At 54.4% G+C, this 21,607-nt stretch overlaps 2 protein-coding genes across 5 annotated transcripts; both read right to left on the bottom strand.

The window, feature by feature from the left end:
• Positions 1–1,396: 1,396 nt before the first annotated feature.
• Positions 1,397–6,701, bottom strand: LOC118721713 (extracellular matrix protein 1). 2 transcript variants are annotated; one of them, XM_045583403.1, is made up of 11 exons: positions 6,510–6,701; positions 5,300–5,350; positions 5,125–5,220; positions 4,981–5,025; positions 4,783–4,893; positions 4,436–4,495; positions 3,849–4,147; positions 3,013–3,387; positions 2,300–2,520; positions 2,091–2,178; positions 1,397–1,702 (listed from the first exon to the last, which is right to left on the bottom strand). In XM_045583403.1, the coding sequence occupies exons 1-11, from the start codon at positions 6,568–6,570 to the stop codon at positions 1,472–1,474; spliced, it is 1,638 nt and encodes a 545-aa protein (XP_045439359.1). In that variant the 5' UTR covers positions 6,571–6,701; the 3' UTR covers positions 1,397–1,471. The 2 variants fall into 2 exon arrangements, with proteins under 2 accessions (XP_045439359.1, XP_045439360.1); XM_045583404.1 differs by lacking the exon at positions 3,013–3,387.
• A 962-nt stretch (positions 6,702–7,663) lies between these two features.
• LOC118721181 (threonine--tRNA ligase, mitochondrial) lies at positions 7,664–21,346 on the bottom strand. Of its 3 annotated transcripts, XM_036441853.2 has the most exons (18): positions 21,101–21,243; positions 20,413–20,609; positions 19,979–20,102; positions 19,196–19,320; positions 17,471–17,588; positions 17,291–17,355; positions 16,674–16,752; positions 15,239–15,385; positions 14,973–15,071; positions 14,473–14,690; positions 13,889–14,051; positions 13,566–13,703; positions 13,382–13,459; positions 9,918–10,018; positions 9,616–9,717; positions 9,378–9,450; positions 8,799–8,913; positions 7,664–8,018 (listed from the first exon to the last, which is right to left on the bottom strand). In XM_036441853.2, the coding sequence occupies exons 1-18, from the start codon at positions 21,173–21,175 to the stop codon at positions 7,870–7,872; spliced, it is 2,166 nt and encodes a 721-aa protein (XP_036297746.1). In that variant the 5' UTR covers positions 21,176–21,243; the 3' UTR covers positions 7,664–7,869. The 3 variants fall into 3 exon arrangements, with proteins under 3 accessions (XP_036297746.1, XP_036297749.1, XP_036297753.1); XM_036441856.2 differs by lacking the exon at positions 20,413–20,609 and having other exon boundaries at positions 21,101–21,346; XM_036441860.2 differs by lacking the exon at positions 9,378–9,450.
• Positions 21,347–21,607: the final 261 nt, after the last annotated feature.

The following is a 21,607-nucleotide window of genomic DNA, read 5'->3' as shown; positions in this document are numbered from 1 at the left end:
GGGGCCCAACGCGGAACTCGCTCGCTCATTGGCTCCCGTGCTGACGGACTGGGGAAGGAGCCACTGAGATGCTGCTTGCATCCCGGCAAAATATAAATAAGTAAATAAACAACAGGCTGTGAGGAGGGGAGTGGTGATGCCTGCTTGGGAGCTGCCAGGGGTCAGCTTGTTCACTTTTGACTTAACCTGGGAAGTCAGAAGTGAAGTCCCGTTGTCCTGACAGCGGAGTCGCCACTCGTCTTAATTCCGATATTTCCAGCTCTGGCTTCCCGGGGCAGCCTCCGGGGGCTGTCCCGCCGCCCTGGGGTCCATGTTAGGTCTGGCGGCTATAGCCCCCTCCTGTCGCCTTTGGACAGACATGCTCCCAACTGGCCACCAGGTAGTTGCCTGGCTGGCTGCCACTTAGACTTTGTAAAAGGAAAATCGGAACACATTCTCTGCCTGTGACCGGTGCCCTCCTGGGCTCAGGTGCCAATTTCCACTTTAAAGCACGCGGATGAGGCGTTCAAGCTGCAATCCCGCTGATCCTCCCAGTCACATCTCAGGATCACCGCCAGAGTCAGGCCCTTTCAGCTCTGCGCTTGTGCTTGAGTTGCCCCGTCTGCCTGATGCACCTGCCCCTTGCACCCTCTGTTTTGCTGCTGGAGAAGCTCAACCTCACTCGGAGGGCTTCCGCAGTGACCGTATTGCCCGCAGCCCTGCTCCCACCTCTGGGCGTGCACACAGGCACTCTGGCTGTTCAGTGCCACACTGCTTATCACACCTGCTAGGTACCTGACAGAGTGACCGGACGGAAGGGACTAGCACAGTGGACGTTGATAGTTCAATAGATGGATATTGAATGAATCAATATGGACTCTGAAGATCAAAAGTGAAGATTAAAAAGTGTCAGGCCGGTGTGGCCAGTGGGTGAGTGTCAACCTATGAACCAAAAGGTCATGGTTTGATTCCCAGTCAAGGCACCTGCCTAGGCTGCAGGTCCGACCCCAGGGTGGCGTGTGCAGGAGGCAGCAGATCAACGATTCTCTCATCATTGCTGTTTTTCTCTCATTCTCCCTTTCCATTCCTCTTTGAAATCAATTTAAAATTTTTTCTTTAAGTGTCAGGCAGGGCTGGGGTATTTGGGGGGTTCACCAAGAACGTGAACCACATCTTTTTCACTTCGGAATCTTGTTAGCTGTTTAACATGGTGACCATCCTTTTAAAATATGTGAATAAATTCAAGATGACAAATAGCGAGGTTAAGCCATTTATTTATGGATCGACTTCTGCCCTGTGAGGGCAGGGCAGGGCAGTGGGCCTCAGGGTTCAGTCACTGAAGAAAATGCCAGCAGCCAGGCTTAGGAGGGCGTGTTTGTGTGTGAGACAACGAGGACACCAAATCCCAGAGGTGTTGACTGCAATGCGTATTCAAGGAGGGCGGGGCGGGGTGGGGTTCACCCAATCTGATCCTTCCAGGTTCTGGGGTGACTCACTTTTCCTTGGCTTCAGAGGTGGGGCTGCTAGTTGTTCCCTGAGTCGGGTCCTGTTTCTCCTGGCCCTTGGCGTCCCCCCAGTCCCCGGCCACCAGAGCCACATTCCTCAGGTAGTTGACGTTGAAGCAGTTGGTCTGTTCATCCCCAGGACTCATCTTACAGCAGAAGGCAGAGTCTCGCCAGAAGTCACGCTGGGGGCCACACAGGTCACTGATGTAGGATGTTTTCTGGAGTGTGGGGAGAAGAAAGCAGAGATGGGGAGGGAGGGGGTGGTCAAAGGCCAGGCATGGAGACTTGTGTGCCCCGAATCGCCCTCCCTTCAGCTCCTACTGCTCTCTTCCTGGGTCCCAGAGAGGATGCAAGGCTGCCCTGCACAGCTAGACTTCCCGAGATGGGCAGATGGGCGCCTCTGCAAAGGCTGGAGCTTAATAGGAATGGAGCAGGTCAGGTCAGGAGTGAGAACTTCTGGAACAAGAAGAAAGATCCCTCCCCCTAGTCCTCGTTATTTCTGTGGTCTGTTTTGAGGTCCTAAAAGTGGGGGTAGCCTCCAGGTCTAGCCATCTCCCTCCCCTCCCCAGCTTTCCCTCAGAGACGCTGCCTCCCTGCCCCACTCACCTCCTCCTCGGCACAGCAGGCTTGCTCTGGAAGGGGCAGCTTACAGCAGCGGTCAGTCATGTTTCGGATCAGCCCAGGAATCTGCTTACTGTGGTGGGAAAGGGCAGGGATCAGGGTCTTCAGGAGACTCCAGGCCAAGAGTGCCCCAGAGGATGTCCCAAAAGGAGATTTTTGGGAAGGGAAGAGAGTTGGAATTGTACAAGACTTACTGCTTGGAGATAACTCTCTGGTTTCCACAGATATAGTACATGATGTTGGGGGTGACTCGGCTGAGGTCAACGGTCAGGAGATCCCGGTCATATTTGGGGAAGGGAGCCTTTTGGGCGAAGCATTCGTCGCGTTTCGGGCTGGGAGGGAGCCGGCAGCAGGAGTGGGGGTGGGTCTTTATAGCCAGTTCTCGCTCACAGTAGCCATCGAGGGACTCCTCCCACTGTGAGACAGAAAGAGGGAAGTCAGAAGCCTGGACTCTTCTCCCCTTCTCCCCTCACCCTCCACTTCCCTTGTTGCCCACACCATAAGGAGAGGGACTCCCCACCCCAGGTGCCAGAGGAAAGGACAAGGAGCCAGGGGCAGGGAGGCAGCTGTGGTGTGTGAGGTTGGGGAGGTGGGGGAGAAGCACAGGTGAGGCTCGGAGCTGGCCACGGGAGGTGAGCTGGACCGGTAGACGGAGAGGGCTGGGTGAGGCTAGAGCTGGGTGGACGGACGGACGGCAGACAGGTACACGTGTGGGATCATGGGTGGACCAGGCCAGGAGTGCAGGATGGAGGCTCAAGACGAACAGACTCAGGTGACGAACAGTGGATGGACGGACATTCACAAGCAGACGGGCGGGTAAACGCATTCACAGCGGGGAGGCACGTGGAGGATCAGACCAGAGGCGGACAGGCAGACTGGCTCTCCGGGGGCCGGGACGCCCACTTACAGCCTTCCAGGCACAGGTGTGGTTACTCCCCTGCCGGCAGCAGCGCTGGAACTCCACCTCCAGGCGGCTCAGCGCCTGCAGCTGCCTCTGGAGCTGGTCAGTGGGTGGGAGGTTGCGTGGCACCGAGCGGAAGCGTCTTGCGAGGCAGATGTACTTGATATTGTCCAGCATGGGCATCGCAGGGGGGAAAGGCAGCTCCAGGCCCATGGATATCACAGACGGGCGGCGGGGGCAGGCCTGGGGCCTGTAGTGCGGCCGGGGAGCTTCCTCCTGGAAGCAGGAGAACCGAGCCTCCCCCTGCTGTTTGCAGCACGAGTGGGGTCGGGTCTTGATAGAAAACTCGGCCTCACAGAACTGGTTCATTGCGTCCTCCCACTAGAGGAGAAGGGTGGGTCAGCCTCCAGCCCCGTCCACAGTCCTGTCTTCCTCTCAGGCTCCAGGGAGGGCTCTGGGCAGTGAGGTCGGAAAGCAGCAGAGACGGTCTCTGCTCTCCAAGATAGGACCAGTGAGGTTTCTGTACACCCAGGCCTTGGCCTCCAGTCCTACACACACTCACATACACACACACACTCTCACACACACAATTCACATTCACACCCCCCACACACACACATCTCACACACCTCACACTCACACACACACTCACACACACACACACACTTCACATTCACACACACCCCACACACTCACACACACACACACACACACACACACACACACTCACACACACACACACACACACACACACACACACACATCTCACATTCACACACTCACACACACACACTATGTCTGAGGTTTAAAGGACACCCTAGGACTAAAAGCCCGAGCCTTACCACAAGTTTTGCACAATCCATGCGCTTTGCATAGTAGTGACAGCGGCAGCAGCGGGAATATCCCGTCTCCAGCATATTGAGGGTCTCACCCTGGCGAGTGAGGTGGGAGTAGCCAGACTGGGGCAGGTTCCAGGGGCCGTACACCACATGTTGGCGCGTCGGAAGGCAGATCTGGTCTAGGTTGTCCGGAGAAGGCCGCCCAGGGGGGAAGCCATCCAGCTGGTGGCTCCAGCCGCCTTGGGGTCGGCCCTGTTGGCAGTGCTGGCCTGGGCTTTGCTGTGTGAGGGGAGCTGGCTTTCCTAAAGTCGGGAAAACGGGTGGAGGGGGAGAGGAAGGCTGGGTGAGTCGGGAGGACTGAGAGAGCCTGGGGCTGAGGGGAAAGGACTGGGAGGATATGGGGGAAGAGGAAGAAAGGAATCTGTGGCTCTTACTTTCAGACTGAATAGGTGGAAGGAAAAGAGAACCGAGACGTGAGAGGTGTCGCCATTACTGTCCCCCTGAGTCAGGCCTGCTGCCTGCACTGCGTCCCCAGGCTCGGGCTCCCCGCCCCCCTCTGCAGGGGCCTGCGGACCAGAGCTGCCACTCACCTGCTCCCTGCTCAGGCCGGCCGGTGCTCTCCTCCTGTGTTGGGAGCTTCGATGTGTCTACTGAGGTGGAAGAAGTCGCGTAAGCAAAGGTCACATCGGGAAGGCTCTCTCTGAAAGAGGGGGGCCTGGCCAGACCCCACTCACAGAGAGTGGCTCGATAGAGAAGCAGGTGAAAACAGGGTCTATTCTCATGCCAGTTGATCTCCAGCTTTATAAAGTAGGTATCATTTCCTCAATGTGACAGCCAAAGAAGGAAGGCTTGGCGAGGTGACTTACCCACATTTACACAGCTGGTCAGTGGCTCAGCCCCCAAAGCTGGGGGGGTTAGAGAAGAGGGAGTCACTTACCCTCCTTCTGTTCAATAGGGCCCTTGGGAGGGGTCACTTCTTCTTGGACCACTTTCCCGGGGGCGTGGGAGTCCTTGGGGGTAGGGAGGTCCTTGTCCAGAGAGAATAATTCTGAGGAGAGGACACAAAGGAGCAAGGACTAGCCTGATGCCAGCAAGGTGATAGTGGGCTGGGGGCGAGGGAACTCCGAGCACTCACCACTCTCCAAAAGGATCTGGTCAAAGAAGGAGGAAAAGGGCCGCACTGCAAAAGGGAAGGGTGTGAGGAGCCAGGTGAGGAGCCAGGGCCAGGCCTGCTCACCCTCTCCCCTCCCCCGCAGACACAGGGAACAGGTGCACTTACCTTCACTCTGTTCCTCAAAGCCAGGGTCATCCAGAGAGATGTCACTGTGGTCCCTGGCTTGTTTCAGGGGTGGGGAAGGGGGTGCTGCATAGCCAACTAGAGGCAAGAAGGGAGACAGTCAGAGCCTACAGTTCCTACATGACCCCCAATCCCATGCCCTCCCCCAAATGCTTACCTTCTTGAAGCTGCTCTGGTCCCAACTCCCTCTGACTGGAAGGTTTGAGGCCTGGAGTGAGGAAGGGTGAGTCAGGGTGGTTGAGAGGCCCTTCCTGGCTCTGAGCGCGGGGTGGGGAGGCAGGAGCGATCAGGAGCGTAGGAAAGAGGACGAAGCCACCAGCAGCCCCTCCTCATTGCTCCTGCCCCGTGTCCCCTAACCCACTCCCCAAACACACTGAGCTCTGAGCAAGCCTGTGACACTCTGACAGCCTCACCCCTACCAGACTCACAGCTTAGGGCCCCCCACGCCTGGGCCTACAGAGAACGGGACAGACGGGGCTGGGAGGAAGGCCCCCGTCTCCTGTCAGGTCACTCCCTCAGGGTCACAGCCACTCTGCTGGGGTGCTTCCCCAGTTCTCAGAAGGGAAGGTCTGACCCTTGAACTGATTGGAGCCTCGCCTCTCCACCTCCTCTGCCGACCCTCCTATTCCAGGGCCTTCTGACAAGAAGCTGCCCAGAAACGTAAGCTTCCTTCTCCTGTAGCTACTCCCAGGTCCTCCTTAGCTTAGGTCTCCACTGAGGAGGGGAGAGGGGGCGGGACACGAGATGGGACTCAGGACTGAGGCAAAGCCCTCAGCCACAGGGAAAGGAATCGCCTGTAGCTGACCTGGGGCAGGAGGCGAGGGGCAGCGAGAGGGTCTTGGGCAGATGGAGTGGAGCTGTGAATGCTCTCCACAGCTTCCTGGGGAGCGTTTTCCTCAGCATCCAGCAGGTCAAGTGTGTGTGCTCGAAGGTGGCTGTGTCCAGGCCCCTGTGCACGGGCGCCCTGTCAACTCTCCTCCCAACCAGGCAGGGTAGTCAGACTAGGTCAGCAAATTGGTTTCGAGCTGCCTGGGGGCCCTTCTTCCACCTTCTGCTGCCTAATTGGTCCCACATACATCTCCCTCAGGCAGAGGCCTCCCTCAGTCAGTCGGCCTCCCCACCCCTGCCCCAGTTGGCCTTTGACTCCAAGTTTGTGTTTCTTGGCAGGCAACCACTAGGCACAGTCCCTAGCAGCAGCCTCACTAGCAGCCCCTCCTGTGCTCTGGGCCCACCTTGGGCCTCCTCAACAGCAGGAGCAATTGGAGAACCAACCTGCTGGTGAGGAGCCACCTAGGAAGGCTGGACTCAGGCCCAGGCCCACGCTGGCCAGGACCCCTTCCCGAGGGCTGACTCCAACCCCAACTCACCTCCTTCAGAGGCTATGGAAGTAACAGCCAAACAGGCCAAGACCAAGGCTGCTCTGAGCATGGTCCTGGGGCAAGGACTGGCCAGTGGCCACCCAGGAGGTAAGTCTCCTCAAGTAGGTCTGTATCAGAAGGCCGGCTGCTGGGAACTTGCTCCTCTGGTTGCTGCTACTTCGGTAGTGAACTCCAGGCCGGCTGCCTTCCTTTTATATGGCAATGTGGGAATAGCTCCCGCCCTCCTCAGCTTCCTGCCATGACTCAGTCCCAGCTGCTCCCCCTCTGGCAGCCACTCCTCCCAAACTCACCCTGAGGCATCCTGAGAGGCTTGAGAAGAATGGGGGTAATGAGAGGGGAACATTTTTATGACCCCACGATGTCTGAAAGTTTCTTTTGTGCCTCAGTTTCTCCTTTTGCAGGTGGAGAAGGGAACTGCCGAGTTGGGGCTGGGGAAATAGGACTAAGGAGTTGAGTGGGAACAGGACACCTACCCTAGGGGCTCCCTAACCAGTGAGAGGCCTGGGCTGCCCTTTTTATTAACTTTTTCTTTTATTGGTTTTAGAGAGAGGGAGGTAATTTTTGTTCCACTTGTCTATGTATTCATTGGTTGATTTATTTTTGTTAATCCTCACCGAGGATATTTTTCCATTGCTTTTTTTAAGGGTGGAAGGGAGAGGGACAGAGAGAACATCCTGATGAGCCAGGGAACCTGCAACTGTGGCACGTGCCCTTGATTGGAAATGAACCCTGACCTTTCAGTCTTAGGGCCGACGCTCTACCCACTGAGCAATACCAGCCAGGCCTCATTCACTGATTCTTGTTATGTGTCCTCCCAGGGACTGAACCTGCAACCTTGGTGAATCAGGATAGCACTCTAACCGAGCTAACTGGCCAGGGCCTTGGTGGTCCCTTATTTTTTCTTTTCTACAGTTGATTTTTAGAGGGAAACATTAATGTGAGAAATGGTTGCCTCCTGCATGCACCCCAACCCGGGATCGAACCTGCAACCTGGGTATGCGCCCTGACCAGGAGTCCAACCCACCACCTTCTGGTGCACAGGATGCTCCCGCCAGCCAGGGCTGGGCTGTCCCTCCTCACGCCCCCCCATCCCCTGGGAGTCAACCCTCATTACCCCCACCAGGAGTCAGATGAGACACACCCAGAGCTTCAGGTTTATTATGTTTAGCTCCGCTCTCCTATGCCAGCAGCTGTGGCTCCCCCCACATCAGTCTCTTTCCGGAGAGCACATTCAGGCTTCCACACAGTTCTAAAGGGCCTGGGACTCCAGACTGTCCGTGAGGTTGGCCCCTCCTGAGTTCAGAGAGGCTGGTGGCTCCTGCGGGTCTGCCACATTCCTATCGAACGCTCAGAACATTTCCTCGGCGTTTGGGACCCTGGCGTTCTGCAGCTCCAGCAGCCGCCCCACAGCCGCTGTCAAGTCCCGTTCTCCAAGCCGATGATTGTCTCGAGTCCGAACGTTCACTGTTCTGTTGCTCTGCTCTTTCTGGCCAACCACTGCAAGCCGAAGGGGGAATATCTCAGGGCAGATGTAACCCACCTGGGGTGTCCCCTTTGCAGAAATGGAAGAGACCTAACCTAAGTCTTCAGAAAGGGTGAGAACAAAGCCACGATATGGTGCAGGGCCCACTATATTACTGGCTCTTGCTCTTCAGCTCCCTGCTCGTGCTGAGGAGATAAGAAGCTGTTGAAGCCGGGAGCCCGGGGTCAGAGATAGTGGGGTCAGCCAGAGCAAGACAGAGGTCAGCTGACCAGAGAATGTCGGAGAAAGGGCAGGCGGCAGCGGTGGAAGGCTCCGCAAGCCCCTGGGCTGAGGGCAGCTCGCTCCGGGTGCCGGCAGCACGAGGCGGTGTGTGGAGCTAGAGAATCGGGTTATCTGGCGGAGGACTCTGTTCCTGGCTTTCATTGGAAAAAGAAAAAGGAACAGGCAGAGCTACACTGTCTCCGTCTCCGTAAGGCCTTTCTCCTCATGCAGGAGGGCTGACTCCACTAGGCCTAGAATAAACAAAGCTAACTAATTAGGCCTTATTAACCCTTCCTGTCCCTTTCTCTGACACTCCCTTGGTGAACTGGCCTGACGGGCAGCTGGGAAGGGTCAGGAGAACACTGTTCCGTGGGTCAGAAGTAGCTGTTGGGGTGAACTATGGTCCAAATGGCTCAGGCCTCCTGGCTCCTGTCCAGCTTAGGACTGAGCCCCAAAGAAGCCGAACATGTAGGTGACAAAACTTAATGAAAAGGAGGACAGGGTACGGGGCGGGCGCTCGAGCTGTCACTCACCAAACTGAAAATTGTAGTTGGCGAGCTGGGCCGCGCGGACTCTGCGGCCGAGGGTCTGACTAGAGTCAGCGTCCAGGTCTCCGACCAGGCCCCCCGCCTGCAGGCTCTGCTGAACCTGGGCAGAGGTTTGGTGATGGGACGTAATTTAACGGAAGGCTGGTACCAAAGCCCCGCCGTTCCTCCTTCCTCTGCCTCAAGGCTCTCGGGGTCTCAGACCCCCTCCTCCCTGCCTCCACATGGAGGCCCGCCCTCGCCCCGCAGCCTCTGTCTGTGCCTCCTGCACAGGCTCCCTGGCTGCCTCTTCTGGCTCCACTCCGCCCAGCCAGCTGCTGACCCGGGGACAGCCATGGCCTACTTCTCCCGAGAAAGCAAAGGAAAAGCACCGTGTACCCAACCCCTTTCTGTGCTGGCGTCAGCCTTCATGTGTGTTAGCTGTCACCTCTCCACCAGGAGGGACCAGTCTGTTTCTCAGATTGAATTCCAGCATAGAGACCAGCAGCCTCCGAGCGCTGTGCGCCCTCCCACCCCCCGCCTCTTCCTGTGCACGTGCTCGGCCCTGTCCTTGCCCCCAATCCTCACCTCCCGGGCGTAGTCTTCTTGCTCGGCCCCCACTGGGAGGACCATCACTTGGAACGGGGACAGCCACAGCGGCCTAGTTGGGAGAGAACAGGGGAGGGCAAACTCCTTATTCTGGCTCTGACCCTGAGGGCGGCTGCAGCGAGCAGCCTGAGAAGGAAACAAGCTGGAGTCTGAAGGGGACAGGGTCTGGGGCCTGCACCGTCCTGTCTGAGCTCAGAACGGAAGTCGGGGGTCTCACCATCTCCCCCCACAGCTCTCCGCCAGCACTCCCAGCATTCTCTCCACTGAACCCAGCACTGCTCGGTGAATGAGGACTGGCCGCTCCGGGGCCCCGGCTCGCCTTAGAGGGAAAAGAAAAGGGGGTGGGATGGAGATTGTGCAATCCAGATCACCTGCCAGTTCTTAGAAATACTCAGGCTCAGCAGAGAGGGTGTGCAGGGTTTGGGTCCTTTTGGGGCCAAAGGGGGAAGGGGAAGCTGTTCTCCAGTGATCCCAGGGGCAGCCGCGCGGAAAGGGAACTGGTCCGGGCGAGGCTCGTACCCCTTGTACTGGAGGTCGAATCTCAGGGGCAGCTGGAAGTCCAGCTGGATCGTCCCGCACTGATGGGGCCGGCCCAGGGCATCGTGGAGGTGCACGTCAATCTGGAGGAGAGGGGAGGGCCGGTGAGAAGCCAGAACCCGTGCCCTCCAGTGCCTGTGCCCCCCTTTCCATTGACCCCCACCCAGGCTGCTCTGAGAGCCTCCCCAGCTGTGCCAGACCCCCTCACTCAGTAGGGCTGCGGCGGCACGCTCAGTGGTGGTCCATGAGGGGACCCCAGCACTTACATGCTGACCCACCCGCTCCCTGGCCTCAGCTCGGAGGCCTTCACCCACACCCACATGTGGCGGCACCTCCGGAACGGTCCACCCTGCTCTGATCCGTCCCTGGGTGTTTTTTTTTTATAAATATATATTTTATTGATTTTGTACAGAGAGGAAGGGAGAGAGATACAGAGTTAGAAACATCAATGAGAGAGAGTCACTGATCAGCTGCCTCTTGCACACCCCCTACTGGGGATATGCCCGCAACCAACGTACATGCCCTTGACCGGAATCGAACCCGGGACCTTTCAGTCCCCAAGCTGACGCTCTATCCATTGAGCCAAACCGGTTTCGGCCGTCCCTGGGTTTTCTAGCTCTGACAGTTCTTCCTGCTAATAGCTATTCAATGGCTAGGCTTCTTAATGCTGCGTTTTCTTCCCGTTCACAGACGCCTCCGCCTTTGCTTCTTCCCTAGGCAGCTGTCCCCACTCTCCCGGGTTCCCGACCTCATCGTTCCCGTCACATCCACACGGCAGACTCCCACCCTGGTGGCACCCAACAGACTGGCTCAGCGTGCCCAACACGGCACACACCACACAGGTGAAAACGGATGGATGCCCCGTCTGTGCTGCTGTGACCAGCTGTGTCCTCTCCTCCTCGGGGCTTTTCAAGCTCTTCCTTCTCTTCAGTGCTCACCTCCCGCGCTGAAACCTTTCCTCCCCCCACTCCCTCTCACCACATGACTCTCCCCTATTTCATGGAAAATTCAGACAATTACTATCTTGAGATGGAAAATGTTTCAAACCCTGTAACCACACCCATGAACTTCCTTGCATGTACCCAGCCTTTCTGTCCGCCCCCACAAGGCCAAGTTCTTCCTTCGGTAGAAGTTCCCTCACTGACACCCCTTCGACAGCGTCACCTCCTCCCTGACCCCCCGGCACCCTCCCGTTAGGCGTTTAAACAGCCTCAGGTCTCTCCCTTCAGAAACATTCCGGCTCCTCAGGCCCTTGGTAACTCTGCTTTGGAACAGCCAGAGTTCCTGAGTTAGGTTCATTCATTCCCTCCCTCCCTCCACCCTCTCTCCACTTTACCAAACATGGTCCTGCAAAACCTAACAGCCTTGGGCCCCGCCTTCGCTCTGGTCTTTCTAGAAACCAGCTCTGCTCTTTCTGTGCCAGACAGCGTCCTCAAGGGGCAGGCGCAGTGCAACTCATGATGACCAATCCACTGGGCCCGGCAGTGTGGCTTCCTCGCTTGTTCACAGCTCACTGCTCCCTGTCTGCTCTGCCTCCTCCTGGGCTGCATGAAGCAGCAAGCTTTTACCAACATGCTTTGCTGGCAAGTGCTCTCACCAGGGCTGCGCCAAAGGTTACCGCACTTGCAGTTCAGCAGAACCTTCCTGGCCCGAGCTTGTCAGAGGAGCTGCCACTGCCTGTGCTGTCCATTCATCTCTGTCAGCTCCTGACCTGTTCGGGGGAGGATTTTCCCGTGACTCTCCCTGCCTCATGCTGCCACACACAAAAGAAGGTCACAGTTTGCCTTGACTGAGATCAAGCCTGCGTAACTAAGTACCAACCGACAAAACAGTCTGAAAGTCACTGTTCGTAACAAAAGACAGGGTGGGGCACAAGCAGGTTTGCAGTTGTTTGTAAGGAAAAGAATGCGATTACTAAATATTACAGGAATAAACTGTTTCACATACAACTGTAAACCCACTTGGGAAACAGTTGACTCTCGCATTCCTATTTATTACTGTATTCAAAAGTAGATATAACTGTAGACCTACTTTTGCCCCACATGGTATACTATAGATTTCTTACTCTTCAAAGTGCGGTAACCTTTGAGTTCCTCTTAAAGAAACCACACTGTTGGATGTTGTTTAATGAATTCTGGATTATTGTTGAATTCATTAATTAACAATGAAGCCTGTTTGCCCACTGTTTGTGAGAAGATACATCCAGAGCACTGACTTTATAAGCAGACTGGCACCAACAGTTGTTATTTTAACATCCAGCTAAGTTATACACAAGTAAACATTATTAGCAGCTGGTCCTTTTGCTAGGGGTTAATTCCAGGTGTGAAACTGACCTCACGCTGATTTTCATAACATATCTTAATGGAAAAATAACATTTTCCTGGCATGTTAAATCAAGCCTTTAAAACGTTTCCAAGAACGTTTTTCTGTCCTGGGTTGTTAATAGTTAAGGAATTTTGAATTTTGTGATAAATTTGTCATTTTTTAAAAATCCTGCTGTGCCTTTATCATGAAGTTCATTATTTGTCTCATAAAAATAGCTCTAAAATTTGTTTCATCCTAATTGGTAACCTGAGTTTATGTCTAGCATGAATTCATTATGGTATTAACATATGTGAATTCAGCATATTTTGAGGCAGTATTCTTTTGCCGTTCATGAATTCTTTTTAAATCGAACCATGACCTCCTAGTTCAGTGGTCGGCAAACTCCTTAGTCAACAGGGCCAAATATCAATAGTACAACGACTGAAATTTCTTTTGAGAGCCACATTTTTTAAACTTCTTCTAACGCCACTTCTTCAAAATAGACTCGCCATGGTATTTTGTGGAAGAGCCACACTCAAGGGCCAAAGAGCAGCATGTGGCTCGTGGGCCGTAGTTTGCCGACCACAGGCCTAGTTCATAGGTCTACATTCAACCACTGAGTCACATTGGCCTTTATTACTTGCATGAAATGTTTAAAACATTGCAAAAATGTAGTGGTTTTTATAACCAATTTTCTTCTGTCTGCATGTAATTCTGATTTCTCTTCACTGGTAACAACCAACCAACCAAAACGAACAGCCTTTTCACTAAATCCAGGAGTTACTTTTCAGTCCCGTCCCCCCCTCCCCCGCCACAACCCCTCCTATTCTTCCACTCCTTCCAACCCGCCATGTGTGTCAGTGTTCCCCTGCCCCAGCCTCTGCCCCCAGCCCCTCCTGAAACGCCTCTTTCCTTGGCCAACAATCATGCTTCGCGTTAGAGCCCTGAGGGAGGCTTTCCTGACCCTCCTGACAGCAAGCTCCCTCAGCGCCTGCAACCACGGGCCTCACAGACAAGTCCCATGGGCAGGGACTCTATCGCTCTTCTTTCTACACAAGTTTAAAAATTCCTTTTTATCAAATACTTAATAAAACAGAACAAAGAGTGAATAAATGAAACTCTATCCAAAGCCCCCAGCTTACCTTGGGCCCATAGAAGGCGCCATCTCCAGGGCTGAGGTCCCAGGGCTCTCCAAAGCCTTCCAGGGCCTGCTGAAGGACCTTGAGAGGGAATGAGACAAGAGGACTATGAGCACACACCCTCCAGCCCCCCAAGTGACGCCTCCTGAGGACCCCGACTCCCACTGTCCCCCTTCCATCCCTGCACCTGCTCAGCCTGGTCCCAAAGGCCAGGCTCTCCCAGGAAGCCGGCCGGCCGGGTGGACAGTGCCAGGCGGAAGGAGAAGCCCAGGACGGTGTAGACAGAGCGGAGGAAGTCCAGGCAGCCCCGGATCTCTGCCTCCAGCTGGGGAGGAGGGGAGGGTGAGCTCGGGGGTCAGGGTAGTTTGGGGCAAACAGAGGGCAAAAACATAGAGGAAAGCTAGGGAAAGCACGAAGCTGAACTGTAATATATAAAGAGGGCAGCTAAGGGTCAGGATGTTGGCTCAGGGGGAGGAGGGGTAGAAACGTTTGGTGGAGCCGGTGGGCCACCTGGTCCGGTGCACAGAAGATGTGCGCGTCATCCTGCTGGAAGCACCGCAGCCGGGTCAGTCCTCCCAGGCTGCCGGAGGCCTCAGCCCTGTGGAGGGCCCCGAAGTCTGCCAGTCGCAGGGGCAGCTCCCGCCAGGATCTGGGCCGGTGGGCGAACATCAGGCTGATGGGGTGGGAAGGGGTCAGTGCCTCAGGGAAACTAGCTCCTCCGCCCAGAGGAAGGCTGCCTCCTCTCCCTGCCCCTCAGCTAAGCACTCTCCAGCCTGCCAGTCCCCACACACCACAACCGGAGCCTGCGTGCCTCAAAGGCGACTTCTCAGTAACAACAGACATCACTCCTGTGCGCCTGTTCTGTGATAGGCGCTGAGGTGGGGGAAAAACGTAGACAGCGCTTCAAACCCTCGATGTTACACACAGGGACACTGAGGCTTAGAGTGGTACAACCATTTTCCCCAATTCACATGGCTAGCTAGAGGCAGATTCAAGACTCAACTCAGGTGCCCAGTCCTCTTCCCAGATGCTTCCTGTCACTTAGTGGTTAGCAGCCTGGGTGCCTGGCCTCCGCCCTGGAGGCCCCAGCTCACCAGTGTGCAGGGCAGTTCATGGGCTTGAGGGCGAGCGTGTCCGCAGGGGGGCTGGGAGAGGGGTCACTCTGGGGGCGGGCGGGCCTGTCAGATCCTGGGCACGGCAGGGCAAACATGTCTTCCTGATAATGCTCCCAGTGGCCCGACAGCTCCCACAGTTTCGTAGAGAACAGGGTGGGTGTTTTTACTTCTGAGAAGCCACGGCGGGCGTACTCGGCCTGGAAAGGAGGTACAGACATGAAAGGTCAAAGTGACTGGGGAACAGAAGGGAAGAGGCGGCTGTGCCTCTCCTGGGCCCTCAGTCATGCTGATCACCCACAACCTACTGAACACCACAGTCACTCTCTCTGCTCCCCGGGGGGACCACACACTTCTAGTATCTTAATAAAAGTCACCAGCACTCTGCAATATTTATGTTTATGCTTCTAACCCCCCCTTTTAACACCTGACCTTCTAGGCCCCCAGCCCCTCCCGGCCTTCCTTCCCAGGGGCCCCCTTACCCTGACAAAAGCCACCAGCGCGTTGTACACCCGGGTCCCCCGAGGCAGGAAGAAGCAGCTCCCGGGACTCAGCTCGTGGAAGAAGAAGAGCTGCTGTTCCTGGGTCGGGGATGGCAGGGTCACTTCAGGGGAGGAGGGGCTTCGGACCCGGAGAAACAGGGTGGACCCGCTCAGGCTGCTGCTTTCCGAGTCTGCGCCCAGCGTCCCCACCGCGGTCCTTCATCTCGTTCCAGCCCTTCCCAGCGGCCCCTCCCCAATCCCTGCACCTTCCCGATGCGCCGGTGGTCCCGCAGCTCTGCCTCCTTCCTCCACTCCTCCCAGGCCCGCAGCTCCTCCGCTGTGGGGAAGGAAACCCCGGACACCCTCTGCAGCGTCTCCGGGGCCCCGGAAGCCTTCCAGAAGGACGACGAGTTCTGGGGGAAGATGAGGGGCTGGAGCCACCAGCTTCTCTTGCAAACCTCACATGAGCGCGTCAGTGTGGGCTGCCCAGTGATGGACACTTTCCCCGCCGTCAACACTGCGGGCCGGGCCTTATCCCCTCGAAAGTGCCCGGGGTTCCTGATTTCTACGACGTCCCACCCAGGCCTAACGTCCTCCGGAGCAATCTCACTGCTGCTGCCCGGCCGGCACCCGGCCTCAGTCCTCCCCTGCAGCCAATGATTGCTCCGGGGATTGACCTGAAGACCCTCCATTTCCTCACCAGTCTCCCACACTCTCCCCTAACTCGGACCCCGTGAAATCACCTGCCTCTGCCCTTCCCTGGAACAGCACTAATGAGAAACAGCCTGTACTTCACAGCATTTCCCTCAACCACTCCCTCCTGCGCTCGCTGGCTCTGTCTCTGGATGTGGGATTACTGGCAGGAATGAACAGTCTCTTTCTATAGATGGGGAAATAGGTAAAGAGATGTACCCAAGGCCACGGACGTCATTACTGGCAGAGCCAGGACGAAGCACAGATGGCTAGGTGTCAGGCCGGCGCTTTTTGTTCTATGTATCTGCCTCTCCCCTCGCCCTCTGCTCCCATTCTCTCTAGTAACTATCTTGCCCAGGAACGTGTTTTCATAAAAGACACGCCCTTGACTTAGAGTATTCTCCCCGTGCCTGTCAAATGGTACCCACGCCCCTCTGTGCACAGGAGCCGGCCCTGTAAGACCTTGTCCAGCCTGTCCGCGCCCTCCCACCCCATCTCCTCCTGCATCCATGTCCAGTTATGGAAACTGAGTTGGCTCCTGGGCCTGCCATCAGACTCAGTTTCTAGAAGGCAGGGTCTAAAGCAGTGTTTCCCAACCTTCTCTCATGATGAGAATCACCTGGTGGAGTTGTTAAAACACAGATTCCTGAATCCCAACTAAGAAGTGCTAAACTAGAATTTTTGGGAACATATAGGTAAAATTGTATACTTAACTAGTGCTCTAAGACAGATTTTATATACAGAGCACCAAGTTAGGTATGCAATTTTACCTATATGTTCTCAAAAATTCTAGTTTAGCACTTCTTAGTTGGGATTCAGGAATCTGTGTTTTAACAACTCCACCAGGTGATTCTCATCATGAGAGAAGGTTGGGAAACACTGGTCTAAAGATCTTTCTACTCTGACTCCCTGCTTAGCTGTCAGCACGAAAGGGGCTGAATTACCTTCCCATTCCCCTGCTACTCCAGTGCAAATGGGAGTTTCCACCTCACTGTCCCCACAACTGACCGTGAGCAGCTTCAGGCCTCCAATCTGCCCGGTATGCCGAAGATGGGGGCCCCGGCACAGATCAACCAGCATGCCACACCTGGAGGAGAGGGCAGTCAGTGGCCTCTGAACTTCTGAGTTTTTAGTTTTCTCCCTCTCCTGGCCTTTAGCTGACAGAGGAAGTAAAGAAACGTGTTTGCCGAAACCGGTTTGGCTCAGTGGAACTTCGGTCTGCGGACTGAAAGAGCCCAGGTTCGATTCCGGTCAAGAGCATGTGCCTTGGTTGCGGGAACATCCTCAGTGGGGGATGTGCAGGAGGCAGCTGGCCGATGTTTCTCTCTCATCGATGTTTCTAGCTCTCTATCCTTCTCCCTTCCTCTCTGTGAAAAATCAATAATGAAAGGGAAAAAAAATATATATATATATATATGTGTGTGTGTATGTATGTGTAGATAGATAGATAGATAGATAGATAGATAGAAATGTGTTCCACAGAGAGAGCAATGGGGAATAAAAATCCATTCCTAACCCATTTCTTTTTCTGGAACAACAGATTCGCTTCTGTCTTCTCTCCCTTAGCCCCCTTCTGGCCTTGTCAGTGCAGCCCCCTCCCATTTCTCTCCATCTCCACCGCTCACCCATACACCGTTGCTGTCGGACCTGTCACCTTCTCGTCAATCAGGCGGAGCTTGAAGGGGTTATCCTGGAAAAAGGATGAGCGAAGACAAGTCTTTATCCCCAGAATGCTGTCCTGGGAGAGAGCCACCTTGCCCTCAGGCCTCTGATCTTCCTCCTAAAACTGAGTGTTTCCAACCCACCTTGAAGAGCTGGCGCAGCTGATCCCGGGAGGCCTCCAGCCTCCGGAAGGGCTGAGCAGCAGCTGCAAGTTTTTGGCAAATTCGCTCCAAAACAGGCAGCTCCGAGCCCCGGATAGTCCTGGGAAGATGAGACCTGGTTGGTTTGCATCCTCTAAGCAGCATCACCTGGTGGCATACCTGTTGGCTAGTGGGTGAAATCCTGCCCTCCAGAAACATCTAGAATTATTTGCTCTTAGACACTTCTAACAGAAACATAGGAAATCATGTACAAATTTTATAGCTGGAGCAAATGGTCTATGTATAAAATTAAAAGTTTAGTGCAGCCCAAATTGGGTTGGCTCAGTCAACCTATAGGCTGAAGGGTCCCGGGTTCGATTCCCAGGCACATGCCCGAATTGCAGGCTCCATCCCCAGTATGGGGGCATGCAGGAGGCAGCCAATCAAGATTTTCTCTCATCATTAATATTTCTCTCCCTCTCTCTCCTTCTCTGAAATCAATAAAAATATGTCTTTTAAAAAGTTGAGTGCAGACAATGTGAATGGACAAAATTAAAGCAATAGTAATGGAGAATGAAATAAAATTAAAGAACTCCTGCCGAAACCGGTTTGGCTCTGTGGATAGAGTGTCGGCCTGTGGACTGAAAGGTCCCAGGTTCAATTCCGGTCAAGGGCATGTACCTTGGTTGCAGGCACATCCCCAGTGGGGGGTGTGCAAGAGACAGCTGATTGATCTTTCTCTCTCATCGATGTTTCTAGCTCTCTATTCTTTTCCCTTCCTCTCTGTAAAAAGTAAAAGTATATATATTTTTTAAAAGTTAAAGAACTCCTAAAGGCTAGAGATGTTTTAAGCATATCAGGCCTGGAGGCCCTTCCTGCAGCTTGCTCCTCCAAATTGAACAAGCCCCAGGCCCCAGAAAAGGGCTCAGACACCACTCCAATAAGAGGGGACAGCCTTTCAGTTAAAGATGAATAAGGTGTGAGAAGCTAATGCATAGCGTGGTGACTGTAGCTGGTAATTCTGTATTTATAGCTGAAATTTGCTATTTGCTAACAGACCTTAAGTGTTCTCACAATAAAAAGGTGAGGTCGTCCTGGCTGGTTGTTAAGTGGTTAGGTAGGGGTGTTGAACTCAATGAGAGAAGGGGCCAAAATCTAAAATCCAGCCTAAATCACGGGCCGAATGGTTTACTGAACAGCCATAAACTGTCATTGTGATGGAAACGCAGCGGAGTGCAGTGATGACAGCGCGGTACGGGCCACATTGCAAGGCCTGGCGGGACGGATTTGGCCCGCGGGCCTTGTGTTTGACACATGTGGGTTAGAGCGTCAAAGGGGCTCAGGTTCGATTCCTGGTCCTGGGCATGTACCTGGTTTACAGGTTTGCTTCCCATCTCTAGTCAGAATATGTGCAGGAGTCAACCAGTCCATGTCTCTCTCTCACATCTGTTTCTCTCTCTCTCTCTCTCTCCCTCTGAAAAGCAATAGGAAAGCTATCCTCAGGTGAGGTTTAACAACAACAACAAAAAAACACACACAAAAAATGTGAGGTGATGGTTAATTAACTAGATGGTGGGAATCCTTTCACAATGTATATGAATATCAAATTATCACATTACACATTTTAAAAATATTACAATCTTGTCAATTATACCTCAAAAACACCTCGGGGAAAAAGGTGAAGTCTCAAAAGAGGAACCATCCTTCTCCCCTTCCTTCACTGCTCACCGTTCCTTTCCCAGGAAGAAATCGTGGTAGAAGCCACTCTCTGTGCTGGGCCCTCGGCAGAGGACGGCACCGAGCAGTTGTTCCGCTGCTGCCCCCAGGACGTGGGCGCTGGAGTGCCAGAACACCTGGTTCACAGGAGAGACGTTCACAGTCCTAACCTTCTCCCTTAACCCAGTGGTCGGCAAATTGAGGCTCGAGAGCCACAGGCGGCTCTTTGGCCCCTTGAGTGTGGCTTGGTGTTAGAACCACTTCTTCAAAATAGACTCGCCCAGGCCGAAAACCAACTTCTTCGCCTGGGCCACGAAGTTTCAATCGCACTGTATGTGTGCGCCCGCACATGGTGTTTTGTGGAAGAGCCACACTCAAGGGGCCAAAGAGCCGCATGTGGCTCGCAAGCTGCGGTTTGCCGACCACTGACCTAAGCTGACATGAAGAGGACAAAATGGGGACAAGGTCTGGTTGTATGCTCAGTTGTGGAAGCCACGTTAAAATTAAGTATATGCTACAGATGGACTTACAACGGGTGCTCAATAGCATCCTGTTTCCAATGTATTACTTCTTCCTTTCAGGAACACAAATGATGTCCACTTATAAGAGACCCAGGCTTAGTAAAAACTTTCATAAGTTCCCAGCATAGCTAGGAATAGTCAAGATAAGCAATCTGTGGTAAGCCTCCCTCCCAAGTAAAAATGGAAAAACGGAGGCAAAAGAAATGTTAGAAACACCCGCTTAAATCTCTCTCAGTTTAGTAGCCACTGTGTTTGGGATAAAGAAGAAACTTACTGCTTTCCCCTCTGCAGAATCAAACGTCAGAAACCTGAGGTCAGAATCTGTCTCCAAGGGCCGCTCCAGATCGAAAGGTTCTCCGTTCACCTGAGCAGCCACTGCAGTATCTGCCAGGGTTGAGCTTCAGCAATGGGGATGGGGCGGAGAGAAAGAAAAAGAGGGTTACAATCCACATGGGAAAAGAGGGACTCAACTTGCAAAGGAGGAATGTGTTACCAGAGCAAATAGAACCTATGGTTTCTCCTCCCCCCACCCCCAACCCTCTGCGCCCAGGAGGAGGACAGGGACTCTGACACTAACACAGATAAAAAACGAAGGTAGGAAAAGCTATCTCGATGGCACGGAACAGAAACAAGCAGAGTTTTCTCTCGGCTCAGGTCCAGAGGAAGCGGAGGGAGAAGAATGCTGGAGGCAGAGAAGGGGCCTGGTACCTGATCTGCCGAGCTAGCTGGTAAGGGGTGGTGCTCCATGCCACAGCCTCCACTCTCTGTCCTCCGGGAAGTGCCACCTTGATAGTCCGGTGTTCCTTCTGTGCCATGCTTGCTAACCTCTTTGCCTGAGCAGCCCATAGCTCCTCAAAAAGGCCAAGCCGCTCTACCAAACAGGGTGGAGGAGTCGGCACAGCTGCCTGGAGGGAAGGCCGTTAGGAGGTAACACAGGTGCCGTCAGTTATTCCCGGGATTGGGGATGTGGGAGTGGGGATAGTGGAGTGGCCAGGGTGCTAATCTCTAGTCTTTAAAAGGAATGGATGCTGCGGGGCGCTACGTTAGGAATCCTGGCTCCCCAGGCTGTTGGCCCTAGAAAAGGTGCTCCGCAGCGGCTCAGCGGACCTGAGCCAGGAGGTCAAGGTTCAATTCCCGGTCAGGGCACATGCGCTGGGGGTGCGGGCTCCATCCCCATTGTGGGCGGCCCGGAGACAGCCAGTCAGCGATTCTCTGCCATCACTGATGTTTCTACCCTTTTTTCCTCTCCCTTCCTCTCTGAAATCAATAAAAACATATATATATATTTTTAAAAGGCCCGAGTATCCGGTCTGGGATCAGGGCGGGAGCAGGAAAGGGTCAGGCTGCCTTAAGAACCTACACCTTGGGCTTTGGGGGGTTCGGAACTTTGGGGTACCTCAAGCGCCGTGTGTAGCCCGCAGGCTTGTAACCCTGGGAGACGGAGCCGCCGCCACCTCTGATACAGCCCCATGTTCCTCCAAACCGGTGCCTACACCCCAAATGATCGCCTTCTCCGCCAGGTTCCTCATTGGCCACTGGCCCGACAAGGCCCATGCCTATTGGTTACTACAGCTGCCACTCTAGCCTAGAACCGCCCCCCAGGAAGTGAGACGGCGTACGTACACCCCACACAGCAACAGCCGCGACGTGGGTGGTTCCGGCCGAAGGGAAGACTTACGCGGTTACACCGGCAGTTTCAGCCCAGAGTAGCAGTAAGAGCTCCTGCGGGTTTGAGGACAGGAGCAAGAAAACTCTGGAGTGAGAGTGGGAGGAAAAGGGACAAGAAAGGGCAGTCAGTAATTTCCATGTAACCGTATATATTTTTTACACAGTCTTTACTAGCAAGTAGGAAACAACTTGAAACCAAACGGACCTAGTGTAAATCCTGGATCTGCTTGCCATT

This window comes from Pipistrellus kuhlii, unplaced genomic scaffold (genome assembly GCF_014108245.1).
Source record: "Pipistrellus kuhlii isolate mPipKuh1 unplaced genomic scaffold, mPipKuh1.p scaffold_m20_p_18, whole genome shotgun sequence".
In the NCBI taxonomy this organism is placed as follows: domain Eukaryota; kingdom Metazoa; phylum Chordata; class Mammalia; order Chiroptera; family Vespertilionidae; genus Pipistrellus; species Pipistrellus kuhlii.
The sequence above is the reverse complement of the archived record's forward strand: the minus strand, read 5'-3'. Positions and strand labels throughout refer to the sequence as shown.